The 18,583-nt window shown below is 39.0% G+C and overlaps 1 protein-coding gene across 1 annotated transcript in view; it reads right to left on the bottom strand.

Annotated features, from left to right (window-relative positions):
• Positions 1–18,583, bottom strand: part of OCA2 (OCA2 melanosomal transmembrane protein) — a 245,780-nt gene that overhangs the window by 146,200 nt on the left and 80,997 nt on the right. The window contains exons 7-9 of the mRNA XM_064143512.1: positions 12,195–12,352; positions 9,994–10,076; positions 9,483–9,636 (exon numbers count right to left, since the gene is read on the bottom strand). Of these exons, the coding sequence (XP_063999582.1) occupies positions 9,483–9,636; positions 9,994–10,076; positions 12,195–12,352 (395 nt within the window). The remainder of the gene's footprint in view (positions 1–9,482; positions 9,637–9,993; positions 10,077–12,194; positions 12,353–18,583) is intronic.

Here is an 18,583-nt window from a genome sequence, read left to right as displayed (position 1 = left end):
AATTGCACCAAATACAGTTCAAAACTAGTGTTAAAAGGCAACAGGAGAGAAAATATGTATTTGGAAATTACTTTTTACTCTGAAGTGTTGAAAAATATTACTCCTATTATTAAAAAAAACCAGCATTCTGTGGAAAGCAGAGCCTAGGTAATTGAATCTTTTCAAGCAGACAATCCTACTGAGTCCTTAGAATAGCAAGCAGCACCATCCAGTGGAAACATTTTCCTAGTAAGTTCTTAATTAAGCACATTTACATAATAGAGGAGCACCATAGCACCCAAAAGAAGGTATTTTCTCTTAAAGTACATATATTTAGAAGAAAGCCAGAATTCTACCAAGGTAGGCCTAACAATTAGACAAGCATAAAATCAGTATTTAATCAGTATAAAATCAGTATTTACATTAGATTAATAATACAAAAACATTGTTATAGCATATCAAGCTGGGATCCAGGTAAGGATTTTATGTGAAACAAAATTACAGTGTAGTAGCAAATTAACCATATCCTGTCCTTCTCGTACAGCACTCTGATTCCTTTACACCTTGTTTTTTATTGCAGTTATGGCAGGTAAATATGACTAGTTTATATAAATAGTGCTGGTACTCCCCTGTTGAAGCCTCCTCATTGGTCAGAGTGAGAGTTCTAGCCAAGTGGTAGAAATCCCAACACTTCAGACATAATGATCCAATGCTTTTGTAGTGGTCCTGCACAGCTACTTTAAAGTCATTCAGAGACTCTCAAAATACAGAGGTCAAAATGTAGAGGCCACATCCTTCTCATACATCAGAGGATGACATAACTATAAGCCTTGATGCCCCATATTGCTTAATTGCTACCTCAGTCACAGGTTGTTCTGCCTGGGAGAACATTAGAGTACTGACTGGTGAACATTTCACTCTGGAGGACAGGACAGATGGAGCCTGCCTTGTGCCTCAATATTGTCGTTAAATCCAGTCCTCCAACACCAATGTCAGCAGAATTTGCTGCCTCCATCTGCTTTACAAACCTCAATATCATTCTTGGTACATGCCCCCAGTTTATGTTCTAAAAAGCATTATTTGTGAGGACTGAGTGTCCTCATTTGCAGCTGTGAAAAATAAACAAACAAACAAATAAATAAATGGCAGACTTTTGAATGGGAATTGTGTTTTAGCCTCATGGAGGTGCTAAACCTGACCCACAACCACATGCTGCCACCCTGCATCCTTTATGGTTTAGGTTTCACTGTATGGAATTCAGGTTCTATATAAGCTCCCAAGTTCTATATAACTCCCAGAGACACAACATTTATGATTTATTGCCTCAAACTAAGAATTTTGGCCTACAAGCCTTACCTTTTGGCTTCATTTCTACCTTACAGTAAACCACTGTGGCTAACCAAGACCGTATCAAGGCAGCCTTGGCTCTCCCCCAGTGAGTGCCAATAGTGTCTCAAGGAATGAAAAGTGTGTAGGAAGCTGACCAGGACACCCAGGGACACTGACTTTCCAGCTTTGCCCTAATCTTGGCCTCTTTTACTCTGTCCCAGCCATAGACAGGAGGGCAGAGGAGGGCAAATTTTCATTTTCACAGTATCACAGTATCATCAGGGTTGGAAGAGACCTCACAGATCATCAAGTCCAACCCTTTACCACAGAGCTCAAGGCTAGACCATGGCACCAAGTGCCACGTCCAATCCTGCCTTGAACAGCCCCAGGGACGGCGACTCCACCACCTCCCCGGGCAGCCCATTCCAGTGTCCAATGACTCTCTCAGTGAAGAACTTTCTCCTCACCTCCAGCCTAAATTTCCCCTGGTGCAGCCTGAGGCTGTGTCCTCTCGTCCTGGTGCTGGCCACCTGAGAGAAGAGAGCAACCTCCTCCTGGCCACAACCACCCCTCAGGTAGTTGTAGACAGCAATAAGGTCACCCCTGAGCCTCCTCTTCTCCAGGCTAAACAATCCCAGCTCCCTCAGCCTCTCCTCGTAGGGCTGTGCTCAAGGCCTCTCACCAGCCTCGTCAGCCTTCTCTGGACACGCTCAAGCATCTCAATGTCCCTTCTAAACTGGGGGGCCCAGAACTGAACACAGTACTCAAGGTGTGGTCTAAGCAGTGCAGAGTACAGGGGCAGAATGACCTCCCTGCTCCTGCTGACCACACCATTCCTGATGCAGGCCAGGGTGCCACTGGCTCTCTTGGCCACCTGGGCACACTACTGGCTCATATTCAGGCGGGTATCAATCAGCACCCCCAGATCCCCCTCTGTTTGGCTGCTCTCCAGCCACTCCGACCCCAGCCTGTATCTCTGCATGGGGTTGTTGTGGCCAAAGTGCAGCACCCTGCACTTGGAGCTATTGAACCCCATCCCATTGGACTCTGCCCATCTGTCCAGGTGGTCAAGGTCCTGCTGCAGAGCCCTTCTGCCCTCCAACACAGCCACATCTGCTCCCAGCTTGGTGTCATCTGCAAACTTGCTGATGACTGACTCCATGCCCTCATCCAGATCATCTATGAAGATGTTAAAGAGGATGGGGCCCAGCACTGATCCCTAAGGGACACCACTAGTGACAGCCACCAGCTGGATGTGGCACCATTCACCACCACTCTCTGGGCTCAGCCCTCCAGCCAGTTCCTAACCCAGCACAGAGTGTTGCTATCCAAGCCATGGGCTGACAGCTTAGCCAGGAGTTTGCTGTGGGGGACAGTGTCAAAGGCCTTGCTGAAGTCCTGATAGAGCACATCCACAGGCCTCCCCACATCCACCAAGCGGGTCACCTGATCATAGAAGGAGATCAGGATAGAAAGGCAGGATCTGCCCTTCCTAAACCCATGCTGGGTTTTTGCCCAGTGAGGCATGGCCCACACTCTTCACTGAAGACAATAAATGATTTCTTCTGATAAACAGCCCCTAAATTTCTGCAAATTCCTACAGCACTGTTTAAATTTCTCTGCACAATTTATCCATCCTATCAGAAATGAAATCAATAGCAGCAGGAATATATACTCTTCCACAAAGGCCAGTGAGAGTAACAGCTACAGTGTGTTTTTTTTACATCGACATTTCCCATGAAGACTGTGGGTTTTCTTCTGTCTTTTGCTACTAGTCTTTTGGTTAAATATATGTAGAGATGGGAACACTTTAATCCACACTCTGTCTATAGTTAAAGGCAGATCAATATGAGAAAGGATGGGAAGTGAGAAACCATGCTGGGTGAGCTAATCAGCAGATCCTGTGATTTTCCTCATCAGAAAAATTCTCCCTTAATATAAGCCAATTGCCACAACTTAGTATTATGTTTTGTATAGCAGTGAATATTTCTTTCATTTTCCTAATCACTCCATGAAGCATAACTTTCCCAAATGCAAATAAATAGCCTATTACTGGAAGTAAGAAAAAAAGGGGACTGTGTGAGCATAGGTAACTAATCACAGGATCATAGGATATTAGGAGTTGGAAGGGATCCAAGGAGATCATCCAGTCCAACTCCCCTGCCAGAGCAGGACAGTACTATCTAACACATATTACACCTCCAGACAGGCCTTAAAAGTCTCCAGAGAAGGAGGCCCCACAACCTCTCTGGGGAGCCTGTTTCAGTGCTCTGTGACCCTTAATGATAAACACCTTATTGCATTTGTAAAAATGCTTCCTGCAAGGTAATACTTTTTCAACCAGCTCACAAAGATAGAAAAAATGGTCAGGCTGAGCCACATAAGAGTTTGCTATCTGCAGCCAATTTCTTCTGGTTAGATGTTATTAGAAATCCCTTTGCTTTGAGTTTAAAAAAATTAAGCTTAGGGGATGTTTATTCATAATTTAAGATGGTTAATAATAGAAAATTAATATGGAGATAAACGGACACTCTACATTTCCATTAAAGTAATACAAATTATGATTATATGCCCATACTTCATGCTAGTAAGAAGCTAGAGCTTTTAAGGTCAGGTCTTGCACTTTTAAGTGTTTGTATTTTAATGAGCAATACAGATACATAAAAGTTATTCAGTATCTGGGATCATTAAAATGCCATCTGAAAGATCCTGGCAAGATCTTTCTTAGGGCTACCTACAAGACAGGATATGAAGCTAAATGATAGCTCCTGTGATAAAACAAGCCCTGTGGAGACTCTCATAGAATTTATGACACTTACTGGTATCATTTTTCTGCCATTTGATGTGCTGTTGGTATATTTTTTTAATTTAATACAATTATTGTTATTCTGCCTTTGCTCCCAAATAAAACAAAACATTTTTAAAATAGCTTTTAAAAGGCCATCACCTTCATATTTGCTTCTGCTGGCTCATTTAAGTATTATAAACACCTAATCCTCCACTTCAATCCACAACAAGAAACAAATAGATTTCTAAAAGAAATTATTGGACAAGTGTACACAATAATTCAAATTTATGAGCCCTATCCTTTAATAATAATTGTTTAACATATCCAATTAACATAATTCCAGCATAACCACAAATATGCTATTAATTGCTAATAAGATAAATATGCTTATTAATTACTAATAAGAGCTTTGTCAATTAAAGAAACTTAGTTCTAATACCAATTGAACTTTATTATATTAAAAGATATTTTAAGATATAGACAGATTTCTTTAGGATAACCTATGTGTTATCCCATTCTCTATGTCTAAAAACACATGCAAAAGGAGAAATCAGAGATATCTTATTGTATTGCAAGAAAGAAACAGGAAGTTTCTATCCACTTTGTTTTCCCTGACTATGCTCTACCAGCAGAAACAACATTACACCAGTGCTTACTGAAACTAAGTATATGGGGTGCAAATAGTTACTTCAGTTAGATTCATAAAAAGCCAAGAATCAAAAACTCTTAGAGGAAAGAGCAAAGGTGTTTGAAGCAGAAAAGCGCAAAAATTGAATTTTCTAACATATTTTGGTTGAATTGTTTTGCAAGTTCTCAATCTAAAGAAGCCACACATTTGGAGGATCAAAACTAGAAAGAGACTATCTTGAGGCAGATTCTGCGCTAGTTTAGTACAGCAGCAGCTGAGTGGAGAACTCAGTACTTTACACCAGATGTCCCTGTACACATCAATGTGAAAACATATTTATATCCCATTTTACCTAATCCTGAAGGGTCAGAGATGAGAAAAACAAAGGTAAACCTGGCACACTTTGGGGTGTTTTTTAACATGTGCTTGCATTAGTTTCCCACGTGGGATAGGCTTCTAAAAACAAAATTAAACACTTTATTGTTTTCAAAAAGTCTATAGTATAGATTCATTCAAAAATAGCACTAAAAGCAGGTTGGTTTTTTTTTTTCCTCCTTTCTCCTCTGAGAGAAAGGAAGTGTACAGAAGACTGAAGTGCCAAGGGGAAACTGTTCAATACTTGAAGAAAAATCAATTTGAAGAGAATGAATGTCTAGTTACTGAAGGAAAGGATGATTAGATGGGGAAACAAAGAAAAACCTGCACATTTCAAAGGTAAAGTGTTACTGAGACACAACCATCTAAAAAGAGTTAGAAGCAATCTAGCAAAATTTCAAGGGGTAGAGTAAGATTTTGAAGAAAATACTCGTGTTTGTGGTAAACATAAAAAAAAAAATTACATCATTAGAAATTACAGAGGAAGAATAGGCTTCTTCTACCAGAAAAGTATTTGTATTTCATGAATACAAAACATGTAATCTGTTTCAAAAGAAAGAGCAGTTAAAATAAAAGTCTCGAGAAACAAAGTTCAATGGCTTGTTTTCTGAACAACAGCACATCCCAAGACAGTAAGACCCCTGCACTAACAGAGATGTACTTGAAATACATTGACCTAGAAATTTGATGTCAGCATAGAGGCAAGCAGGTGCTTCGAAGCAGAGTTTACCCTGTATCTTTAGAGTGGTGTAAGTTTGGAGGAAAGGGTAGTTTACAGTAAATGCACTTAATTTTCCAGCTAGAACATCTTACTTTATCAGTTTTTCCTGTCATCTGTATCTGCAGGAGACAGAAGCTCTTGCAGCCTGTTCGCCTGCTTGCTTGCTGGTGACTAACATTGCACAGGGTAAAGTGGAAATGTAAGGAAGGATTGAAAGACGAGGACAATGAAGCTGAGGAGATTGTCATCACAACATTTATAGTTCGTGTTTGGGGAAAAACATTGTCCAGGAGAAGCGTGAGGCACATCATCTGGTGGCTCTTTTAAGTGTAATAGGTGAAATGCTTGTTGTTTTTCATCATTGCAAGAAAATATATGAAAATGCAGCTCTACAACTTGTTCATACTGCCTGAACTTGAACCTGTGTTGCCAATGATAATGAGTAAAGCACAGGAAACTAATATAGGCTGGTAAAAGATGAGGAGCAGAAACACCAAAAATGAAAATCTGTGAGAGATTGTCCCTGCAGTAACACAAACTGATTTCTCTATCAGTCATAACATGCAATGGAGTAGAGCACAATGGTAGGGAAAGCAGGACTTCAGGCACTGAACTTGTAAATATTGAATAAAAGGTAAGCCAGTATTATGCATTCTAACAATATTAACATCCATCTCTTGTAAGAGATCCATAAGAAAACTGTGAGAAATATATGTTTAATCCGATCAATTCATGGCAAGAGGCCACAGACAGGGAGGAAGGGGGGGTTTTGAATGGAGCTGCACTCCTCCTTGCACAACCATCACAAAAGCATACACTTGCCTTAAGATAACAGCAATAAATAATTAGAAACTAGAAAGGTGGTGGAGGAGGGAGGCAGGTGGAAGAGACAGCCTTTGCACATGAGCAAACCGAGGACTAGTTTGGAGTTAATGGAAAGGACACTTGGGGAAGACCCCTCACTTCATCACTGAAGACTGCTAGAGGGACCACCGGATAAAAAGAGCCATGCATGGAAGAGACACCTCCCATTTTTAGAACTGATAAGGAAAACCCAACCTTTTCTTAGAAGTAGTAATGAATATGGAATAGAATAGGATATAAAAAGAGAAAACTGAAAACAAAAGGTGTGTGTTAGGGTAGAGCGGAGTCTCCCCGCGCCTGTACATTGCTTGATTCCTGCAACTCTATTAAAGCCTTATTTTGCATGAACTCAAGTTTATGCCTATTATTTATGACAAAACCATTCAAGTTTTGTTTCTATGACAGTTATTCTTGGTTTATATATTTATAGTTCAAATTTTGCTCTGGTTTTAATATTTGTCATTCCTACAGATGTTTTGCAGCAAACAGCTAACAGTGATGCAATAGATTACTTTCCACATTTTAAAACTCCCAAAAGTTTACTTATAAGTATCTATTTATATCTTTGAATTTGCAGAAATAAATTTTGTGCCAGCAACAAAAGCTTTTCCTTGGTCTTTTTTGCAGAAACAGTAAATTGTTTGGGTTTTTTTTCCTTTAAAATGGGAGGAAAGTGTGCTTCCCTTTGCTGAGCTTTTAATTCTCAGGCATGCATTTCCTTTTCATATGAGTTGTTGCAAAGAATCAGCTTTCTAAGATGTAAACACAAACTCACCTTTTATACGCCTTAAAATTTTGATGTATTTGCAATTGGTAAAGGCGTGCATATTTGTGCTCTTCTTTTAATAAAAAACCCAAATGCTGGTTTTGAAAGTATTAGGATTATTTTGGTGCTGTACTGCATGCTACATTAATTATAGTAAAATCTAGTCCAGTCACTCTCCACACTTAATATTATATCTCTCTGTCCACTTATGCCACACAGAAGCATCTTTGGCTTCATAAATAAATCATCATTGTTGAACAATGTAATCTAAGTGCCTAAACATCTGCCATGTTATATGTACCCACTATTGATATTTGATTAGGTGTTCCACTATCTTACCATTTCAGTGAGTAACAGGATGAGAAGCATAATATGTGCAAGAGATGCAGAAGAAAATGAGCATGATGTACATATTTACTGCGTAACACAATGTAGATTTTGATTCATCTCTGTTTCATATTATAGGCTATTAAATAAAACAATGGTGATGTCTACTTCACTCATGGGTTTTCTGGGACACATAAAAACCAGGACACAAACACAGATAAGGCAGTCAGAGCCTGTGTCTCTGTTTCTCTCTTGCTTCTGCCATAATAACTGCTTCTAGCTGGATTTATGTAACCCAACTAATCATCCTTTTCTAATCCCCCTTGCCTGTTCTTCCAACTCACCTTGCACATAAGGCAGATTCTGGGATAAGAGAGGGGGTTGGAAAGAAGGAGGAAGGGTGATTGGGAGCCCCTCCTGGGGACTCTGACTTGCTGGGAGAAATACTCTATTTCTGTATTAATTTTAACTTGTATATAACTGTACATATCTGTAATATATTGTAAATATATACTTGCATACGGTGCTAAACTGTGAATACAAAGCTTCATTCCTTAACTTCCAGCCAACTGAGTCTAGTCTGGGTGATTTCACCGGGAGGGGCAACTCCCAAACCATCACACCCCCCTTTTTGTTCTTTATGTCAAGATAAGGAGATGTCAAGTTTTTTTGATTCAAAGAGGTCAGTTAGAGCTCTGTGAACTTTTGGATATATTTTCCATTCCTAGTGCTGATGCAATGCATTCTCACTGGGATTAGTACCTCAAGGCTTTGGAAAGATGCTGTAATGTGTGTTTAAAGTGCCCTGTCCTTTGACTTCTTCATGTTAACTCAGACTTTGGTTTTGATTTAAATATTACAGTAAAAGACTTTCTAAATTCCTCCCATTAAAAAGTATGCTCAGTGTAACCTTTTAAAGTACACTACATTCATAGTTTAAGGTGCCTTAGAGAAGGAAATAGCAAAGCTTTTTCTCTTTTACCTTATCTTGAAAAATAATTGAAACTTAAACCCAGATTTTCCAAACCTTTTATAACTCAAACTTATTTTCACTCTTACATCCAAACTATGATCCCCTTAAAATAGAAAAGCACTAGTAAATCCAAATAGAAAAATACACAAGCTCATTATAATGTCGATATAGCTTGCCAAAAGGAGTTACTTAGCACGTATCTTGTTAATGTCATTTGCAACAGTGATGTTACAGCAAGGATATATTAAAACCTGTTGGAGAAATTCTTGTTAGCACAGCACACAAGAATTGATAAACACAAGCAACCCGTGCTGGGAACACCCTTGGAGCCCTGGTAGCCCAGGAAATCGAGCTGTAAACAGCTGAGCACCCCACACACAGCTGCAGTGGGCAGAGACTAGATAACCAAGGGGCTGGAGTGGGGGGTGATGGAGGCTGACCCTTAGAATGTTGTGATAAGTTAACCTATGCACGCCTTACAAGTAACTCTGGACCCTCTGACTGTAACCAATCTTGGTGGAGCACACCTATTGCTAGAAGTGCATATCAGTCACTGCATCACAGAAATAAAGTGGATTTGACCATCTAACCATATTGGTGAACAAAGAGTCATTTTCCCATAGCACTCCACCGAACGGTTTTTCTCTACAATAACCCAGGAACTAAAGCCTTCCCTGTGCTCCATTTACAATACAGAGGAAAAACTAAAATGAAAGAACAAAGCTAGCTTACTTCCAGTATGATCAGCACGTAGACACCTACTAAGATGATGGATGCAATTGTTACTTGTGCCTCAATAGTTGCATGAAGGTATTGATGCTTCATGGAGAGAGGAATACTTCTGGGCTCCTGTAGGAAAGCCTGAACATTTATGAAGATGGTGCCTCTGGTGAAAGAAAAAGAAGTTCTTCTTGTTTCTGGAATTTTTAATCTTTTTATATTTTTCTTTATGCATTCATTTAATAGTGAATATCTATGAATATATGCATGTGTATTACATCTTTACAACTACAAACAGCTTTTCTAACATTTTCACTCTATCCCTCCAAAATAGCATTGTTTGGAAAGTAACCCAAGTATAGACCAGCCTTGTAAACCCATTCAAAGAGCAACAGGAAGCTATCCTTTCCTACCCCTCTGACACAGGCAGCAAGAGATTTTTTTTTAAACCCATTATCTATTCCTTCACAATGAAGTTTACGTAAACTTCTTCAGTGGATCATTTCATAGTCTCTTAGCCAACCTGCTTGGTGTCTGAAAGGTTCTAGTTGTGATGATTTGATCGTTTCTTCTTGAACTTAAGGGTAGAGACCAGTTGTACACCACCTGCAAGAGAGTCACATTGGGCAACATTAATAGTCAAAGTGACACATTTCTGATCTAGTGTTTAATTTTGTTCTGTCTTTTGTCCATTTATGAGAATCTTCTATGGACAGATCATCACACAGACCAGCATGAATCAATGCTGTCTGACCAGGTATGTTAAAGGCATTCAGCTTGGAGCAAATTAATTGTCATTCCTTCACTCAATCAATGAAACGAGACAGCTCTAGGAGGTGCTCTGGCAAGGGGACATCAAGTCACACTTTGCTTTGACTGCAAAGAGTACCTAGGAGAGCTAAGCTCTGAGACAACAATATGGCTTTCTCCCAAAGACTGCCTGGAAAGAACACAAATATACAGACAATGTAAGGCTCAGGAACAACATCATGTTCCCAGGCATTAAGAAGAGGTCACGGTAGAATTTCAGTAAACAAATTCCTGTTTACTGACCTTCTAGCAAAAATGAGAAAAAAAATCTTCAGAAAATAAACACCTTTTGAAGTTTTACCTATTGCTGCACATTGATATTCATGCAGCTTTAGCAAGATATGCTCCTTAAACATAGATACAGATAGCCTCTGCTTTTTAAGAAAGATGAACTTAAAAACCCTTCATACTTAGCTAATTGTAGCCTAAATCTCAAGCCTGTCCTGATTCTGTGTGCTATAAAGTGAAAATAAAGCAATCAGCCAGCTTGTAATATCAGACACAGAAATTCGTGAGAAGCATGCAGACAGGGAAGATTCATTTGGCTAGCTACTCCTTTGGTCATGTCAGGATGACCACTGGAATGCCAGCAGAGATGAGCTGCTGCAGCCAGCTGTGTGCTGGCTGTCTCACTGCATGCACAAAGGCTGCTTGCAGATAACAGCTGGCAGCAATTGTTACAGCAGCTTTCTTATCACAGGGGTAGGTGGTTTAAGGCAGTAATCACCATTATGTTGTGCTGTTTCCCATGCTGAGATAATATTTTGCTGTAGATTGTGAGATTGGGTGCTAGCAGGAACACTAATGATTGTCACTGGTAGAGCCATCCTGTCACATATGTTGAATGAGAAGCAGTTGTTTCTATGTCAGTGACATTTATTAAATGATAAACCTAATTTTTATTTTTCAGGCTGTAAAGGATCTTCCTTCACTGAGTTCTCTAGAAGAGAGAAGCAAGAACTAGTTCCAAACAACATCAACAATAAGAAGGCCTTAAGAGAAATAAAGTGTGCTAGTTTGAAGCAGGGTAGAATGTTTTGGTGAGAAGAACTAGATCATAGGCTGTGAAAGGAAAACAATGGGGATGTCTACTCCCCTCAGTCTTGCTGAACAAGAAACGAAAACATCAGATAACACTCTCGCCATTTTGTCTCACTCTGCCTTGGGCTTCTGACTGAGCTGCATCTCCCTAACCTCACCTTCCATTTGGACTAACCCAGCTTTGCTTCTTAACCTCTTGGCTAAACCTCTATTCTTTAGGACTGGGGTAAGGTTGAGAGGGGCAGAGGGAAGGTGCAGGGGTGGTTGAGAGCCCCTCCTGGGGACTCAGGTTTCTGGGAGGGGAGTTGTGTTTCTGTATTATCTTTTACCTTGTATAATTCTGTATATAACTGTACATACTGTAAATATCTGCTTGTATATTGTGCTAGCTGTAAATAAATAGCTTCATTTATATTCCCAGAGCTGGCTGAGTCTAGTCTGGGTAACTTCTAAAGTGTGGGGGGGCAGGGAACACCCAAACCGTCACATAAAGCAAATAAATGTGACACATTTTAGAAAATAATTTGCAACATAATCTGAAAATGTATTTCAGTTAGTCCAAAAAGGCACTCCACACTTAAACATTCCTTTCTAAGACAACTTTTGAAATGGTGCCCATTTTAAACACAAAAACTTGCATGCTAAGTGTCAATCAAGGGGCACAGACTTTACAGAATTTCAGTATAAAAAGATAAAGCAAGTCTCAAAGACAAAAGGAGTGTAACATTATTCTTATCAGAACAAGTTTTAACGCTGATGTTGACACACTTCAGAGCAGGGATAAGCATGACCACTTAATCCACATGATGGTGATGGAAGTAAGTGATAAAACACATTTCAGAAAACGTGAAAACAAAATGTAAAGACTGTTACCTGCTGCTGCCGTCTCCTCCTTGACCCAGCATCCTCAGTCTGATTGATTTGTACTACAATGTACTCCTCTGTTTGCTGATCAACTACACCTGCTACAAATGGGCCTCCTACATCTAACTTCAAGAGAGCAGAATCACGAGAATCTGTCAGATTCATAGCTGTCAATAATCTTGTTAAGGTGTCAATTTCCAGTGAAAATGAGTATAGACTCCACAAACTCCAGAAAAAAAAAAAAGACTAGTCAGTTTACATTCAAAAACACATTCTTCAACTAAAACGTTTATGAAACTATAAAGAGAACAAAAGAAATGCCTATTACTCCATCAAGTAGCACTGTCTTGTCCAGGTTCCTAAGGAGCAGGAGTCACACGCTCAGAACAAATACATCTCTCCTTCCCTAGTGACTTTTGAGATCACTAGCACTTTCAGCTGGCCCTGTAGGTGTGCCAAAATAGTATACAGAAATACATGGAGATAAAGAGAAGTAAGGCTTTTTAAGTGCTTGTCCTAGATTAAAAGCTGTATGGTTAAGGTCAGCAATTTAAACATTACAGAATTTGTACTGGGGAAAACACAGTGGAAACTCCAACCACAAGAAAAACTAATGCAGAATCAACATCCTATTAATCCTAGAGGATTTGATTCTCATTCAAAATTCTACTCACAATTTTTTCAAACAAATTAAAGACATGTTTTCAAGCTCCTGTATGAGTACTCCATCTCCAGCTCCCTTGTCTACAGAATCCCAGGTTGTCAAGGGTTGGAAGGGACATCCAGAGATCATCAAGTTCAACTGCCCTACTAAAGCAGGATCACCTAGGGCAGGCCACACAAGAGCTCATCAAGGCAGGTTTTGAAAGCCTCCAGAACTTCTCTAGATCTGATGGACACACTTTTATTAATGCACCCCAGGATCCTGTTAGCCCACTTGCCACAAGGGCACATTGCTGTCCCGTGGATAACTCATTGTCTACTAGGACTCCAAGATCTTTCCTCCATGGAGCTGATTTCCAGTAGGACCACCTGTAGTCTGTACTGGTGCCTGGTGTTATTCCTCCCCAGATGCAGGGCTCTGCACTGATATTCACTGAACTTCTTTCTTTTTCTCTTTGACATCTAATACCAAGTGTGGTCAAATTGTATTCCCAGCCTAATGTAATTGAGAAGTCAATCATGATCCACAAATCCTTTGAAAGTTTGGCTCTATTGATACAAATACATTCAGAACAACAGCAACATGGCATTGTATTTAGCATAGTTGAGAAAGCAGCATCCCTGCAGGTTTGGGGAAGGGGAGGGGGGCAACATCTAAGAAAAGAAAAGAAGATACTTCATTTTACACATATATGTTCTGTTGAAATCATGCAATTTAATCATGTTTGAGTATCTTAGCAGTTTAAACAGCTTGCATTTAATTGATCATATTACAAAGAGAGGATCTCTTTAAAAAAAAAAAAAAAAAAAAAAAAAAAAAAAAAAGGTACCTACCAGAAGGATTTTACCAGAAAGACATTTTGTTGTCCACAGAAACTCAGAGCTTTTAACAGAAAAAAATTACACAGTATGGTTAAAGGGGTCTAGGGGACTCAGAGCAGTTCTGTGTCCTGCTTCCCAGTGAGCCCCAGCAAGGCCATCCATGGTAGACCATTCTCTACTAGGGAAAGCCTTGAGATGATATGCAAATCTCTTTTAAAGCATTGCATCTGTCCACACTCCCAGCAGAAAAAAATGGATCCAGAGAAGAGACATCTCTCTACTAATCCAGTAAAGATCCTAGCAGATACGGTGACAGGTGAGCACCCAATCCATTACAGAGTAATAAAAATGTCACCCTGCTTAGCATGGTGGGGAGAGCAATCAGAAATGTCACTTGTATGCCATTCATCAAGGATGAACCTCTCAAGTATCTATTTCTTTAAAGGCTTTACACGAGAAAGGATTAAAAAATAACCTCAGATGCAGCAAATCAAGAGATCAACTCCAGTCAGGAGAATTGACATACTCAGCCCTTAGCAAACATAAATACAAATTACAATAGCTTCTAGTTCTGAAGGTCTTAAATGTGACTTCACATCAGTTTTTCTGTGTCCTTCAAGACAAAATATTAATTTCAACTGGAACTATAGCTATATCTTTACTTAGAGACATTAATTATACCTTCTAAAAAGCCTGCTGACCTGAAGTCATTAAGCCCATGGTTTGGGAGACCTCTTGACAGTCTGGCTTTTATTAGAAGTGTAGCCAGTAATTTATGTCTTGGAAAGTTTCAGGTGCACATAATTGTGACAGATTCCTTTTAAGTAACACTTTTAAAATAAATCCTGTCATTACCTTGGTGACACATTCAGAAGCTATTATAAAAGGTGCTTAAAATTAAACGTGGGAAACCTTATTTTCAAGAAGAGCAGTTCCTTCTTTTCCTATAAGGATGGAGATACTTAAGATTTTTTTCCACTCCTTTTTGTGCATTTCTAAAACCATCTAAGAAAGAGCCCTAGAAAAACAAGATCTCTTTTGGCTGCAAGTGGAGCTGAACATCATTCACCCATCTTCACTGAGGCTCTGAAATCCCAGAGTTACCTTTCTCCAAGCAATATTTAGAGGATGTCATAAGTCCATTGTTACACTAAAGCAGATCATAGACTTTATGAAAGGTGGAATCGAAATAAACCAGAAGAAAGCTTCAACTATGCTTATATGAATAAAAATGTGATTTTTTTTTTCCAAGCTGCTCTTCAAATTATTTTTGTTCTGTCTCATTTTGGTGTTGTGTTTCCCTTAAATATTTAGAATGTTAATTCCTTTATATTTTAATAATTCAGATGTGAATAACTCTTGGGAAAACCATCTTTTTATTTCTATTACTTTTCTTTTCTGTAGCTTAGGCTAGGACTTTTTGTATTTTCTGAATTTTTTTTGTACTGTGGCCTTCAGTGTGTGCCTTTAAAGCAAAAAAAAATCTCCCTGATAAGATTTACAGTCAAAGCTATTATTTTTTATTTCACTTCAGCTAAGCTGCCTCATTTTTATGTAGTTCTATTCTCAAAATTATATTACTGCTGTGAATTACCCTGTCAAGGGATTTGGGTTTGTGTATGCTTTGTGCACTGCTGTGCAGTGGCTGTCTGTATTTACGTCTGGCACCAAACTGGGTCCACTGCTCAGAGAAAAACCAAGAGCAGTTTTTTCTAATCTCAGTTTTCTGACTAGCTGCTCCTAAAAGATATGCAAGAGTCACCTCACATCACTTTGTGGTTTTGTAGCTTATGGAGACAACATGGTGGAATGGGATGCTGTAGCTAAATGTTTAAATTGTTGTTCATCCATGGTTTATATTTCTATGCTGTGGACATATACATCTGATTTGGTTGCCCCTTTAAAATCCTTGAGAACAGGATGCTTTTAAGGCAGAATTCATTACTTCATTTTAGACCACCACACAAAGATGAGAGAATTCACTCAGGTGAAGCATCACTTCTCTCTATTAACTATAAAGAGAGCCTAGGATGACTAATTCAAGGCAAGCTGAGATGACTCACTTGCTAAATACCAAGTCCCTGCTCTACCCTCTATCATGCCATTAACTTGGTATATACAAAGCCAGAAGGAAAGTCATGACTGACAGAGCTTTTTTGGCATATTCATCTGTAGAAGGCTGACTTTATGCATTCTTTAACCTCTACTTGTATCACCTACTTTGCCTACTGTAAAACAGGCTGAATACCGTGTCTACTGATTATTTTTCACCAAGTTTCTTTATATGCTATTGATCCTGATTTATAATCAGGTCACTCCTATTAGTTTCTGTAGGATATTACCATTTTGAAGAATGTGTTTTGCTTGGCTCTTCACATCTGTCTTTATATTTTCTCCTTAACTGAGATCATTTCTGTGCCACAAAATTTTCCTCTTTTGATGTTCTATCTCCTTTCATATTTTATGAATTTGTTTTTACATCTTCCCCTCACAGTGTGCTAAGTGGAACCAAATGCTTTACTATACCTGAAGAAAGCTTCATAACTTTTTATTTTCCTTTTTTGAGTGTCAGCTATCTGGCTCCATGCTTCCTCAGTTCTAGAAATGCTTTGAGTCCTTAATAAATTCTCTGTTCTACAGTATTTTCTTAATGATGCCTTGAGATTCTACTTCTTTGCCTGCCTCTTCATGAGGTTCTGGTCTTCATAATTCCTAGCAGCTTGAACATTGCCTTCAGGCCAAAATGTTTAGCATATTTCCAACAGCATCCACAAATAACTTTTAAATTAACTCGGCAAGGAAAAACTACAAAGGAGGGTCTGACAGTTGGGAACTGGAGCTACGAAATAAACAAGAATTTCTAAGGGGAAAAAGAATTAAAGGGGTTATTTTAAGTTGTATGCTAGAAAGCACTTGCTCATGGAAAGGGCAATTGGACACTGGAATGGACTGCCTGGGGAGGCAGTGGACATGTTAAAGGAAAGACTGGATGCAGCACTTAGTGATACAATCTACTGGATGTAGTGGTGTTGGGTCATAGGCTGGTTTATCCCAGCATCAATAATTCTGTGATTCTGTGATCTTGTTAATTCACACTCCCTAGGAGAAGGATCCATTTTTAGGTTCCATAGAAAGAAAGAAACAAACAAAAACAAGAACGCAAACAAAACCAACCTGCTAAAATCTGACTTGTTTCTTTGCATCATAGTCTTTCATTCTATATATATTTCCGGTTAAGAGTAGTAAAGGTGATTTTTAATGTAACCGATGCCCATGTCATGATTAAAAGTTTTCCTAATGGCTTTTGTTTGCTCCATGATTACACAGTTGCACCAATCTTTCAAACTCACACAACTTGAGCAGCAAATTTAAAAAGCTCAGCCCATTTAACCATCCTATGTCTGCTCAAACTAGAGCCTCACTATCAACTGCCATGTGTAAAATTGTTCTAACTAGTTTCCTTGAAGCAAAATTAAATGAGAAATCTGGCCTATGATGCAAGTTTCCTTGAATTATTGTTATTGAGAAACATCTAGTTTCTGAATTTTAGATGTTAAGCCTGTAGTAGATGTGACATAATTTCTAAGAGCTACTGAGGAAGGAGGCAAGCCAGTGAAAATGGCCGCTGACAAGGCAGTTTGATATCTCTGGCTTTGTCTGATTTGCATGTCTTCTCATTAAGTTTTGTTTTGTACATAAAGAGTAAGCAAGTAAGGAACCCTTCACACTGAGTATTGTGTAAATATGTACCTTGCAAAATGCCAGCCCTTGCTCCAAAAGTTTTACTGAGGAGATATCAAACACCTAAAGCAAACAAGCAGATCAGGACTGAAATGCATTATAAAAATGCAAGATCTTTGCTCAGACTCAAAGAATTCACAATCCACTCCCCAGTTATTGTGAGGTTTCAGGTCCAAAAGAAGGAAGTTCTGGCAATCAGGCTGAAAAGGAAAATGAAATTCCTTCACCTAGACAGATTTAATTTTCCCTCACCTGTAACAAGAACTGCCACAAGTACAGAGGTTGAGATGGAAATAAACAAGATTTTACTTTAAATCTTGCCAAGGACAGAGTAAAAATGGAAATTCACAGCTCATACAGGTAAATGTGAGGCCCACTGCACAGAAACTTACTGGAATAAGGCTTACCTGTTCTCACAAAAGGAAAATATGTCTACTATTGCAAAGTGTAGAAGCTGCAATCATTGTATCAAGTACAGTGAAAGAAAAGAATGCTCTGTATCAGGGAGACAGACCTTTCTTACAAATGACTGTGAGGTAGCAGACTGTTTGATTTCATAATTCCTTAATAAGAGCCACAAATTCTCAGTATTTTTTAAATTTTGTAAAGCCTAGCTCATTAATTTCATAGAGCTCATGCACAGTGCTGTTCCAGCTCTGTTCCCCATTGCTAAAGGAAAATATAAAATTTCTCTGAGATCAAGGTGGAAATTATTAGAAACAAAGGAAAGAACACAGAATACACTTAGCATTTCAGAAGGTTCTTCAGGTCTGTAACCCTGTGTAAACTGTGGAGAAGAACACCACTATTTCTCACTCACTCTTTGGTCAAACAGTCAACAGAGAGAAGTTGCCTGAAGGTTTGAATGGTCAAAGTCACAGAACATGGCACATTTAACTAAACCAAGAAATAGTGGAACTTATTTAGACTTTATATCTCTTCTTTCCAAAGACACATCATCTTATTAATTATTGCTACTTCTCAGTTAACATACAGCCTTTGACCAAAAGATCTGGAAATGGATGCTTCACACATTTGCATCAACAGAGGTCTAAAATCTTGCTTCCTGAGGAAAAGAGCTCTCTAGCCAGGCTTCAGGATAAACTTACTTCTTTCTGACTGACAGAATTTATAAGCAAATAAACCCCAAATGTTGTTGAAATGAAAGATCA

The sequence above is a fragment of the Pogoniulus pusillus genome, chromosome 5 (genome assembly GCF_015220805.1).
Source record: "Pogoniulus pusillus isolate bPogPus1 chromosome 5, bPogPus1.pri, whole genome shotgun sequence".
Taxonomy (NCBI): Eukaryota; Metazoa; Chordata; class Aves; order Piciformes; family Lybiidae; genus Pogoniulus; species Pogoniulus pusillus.
This window is presented reverse-complemented; position numbering and strand designations above follow the sequence as displayed.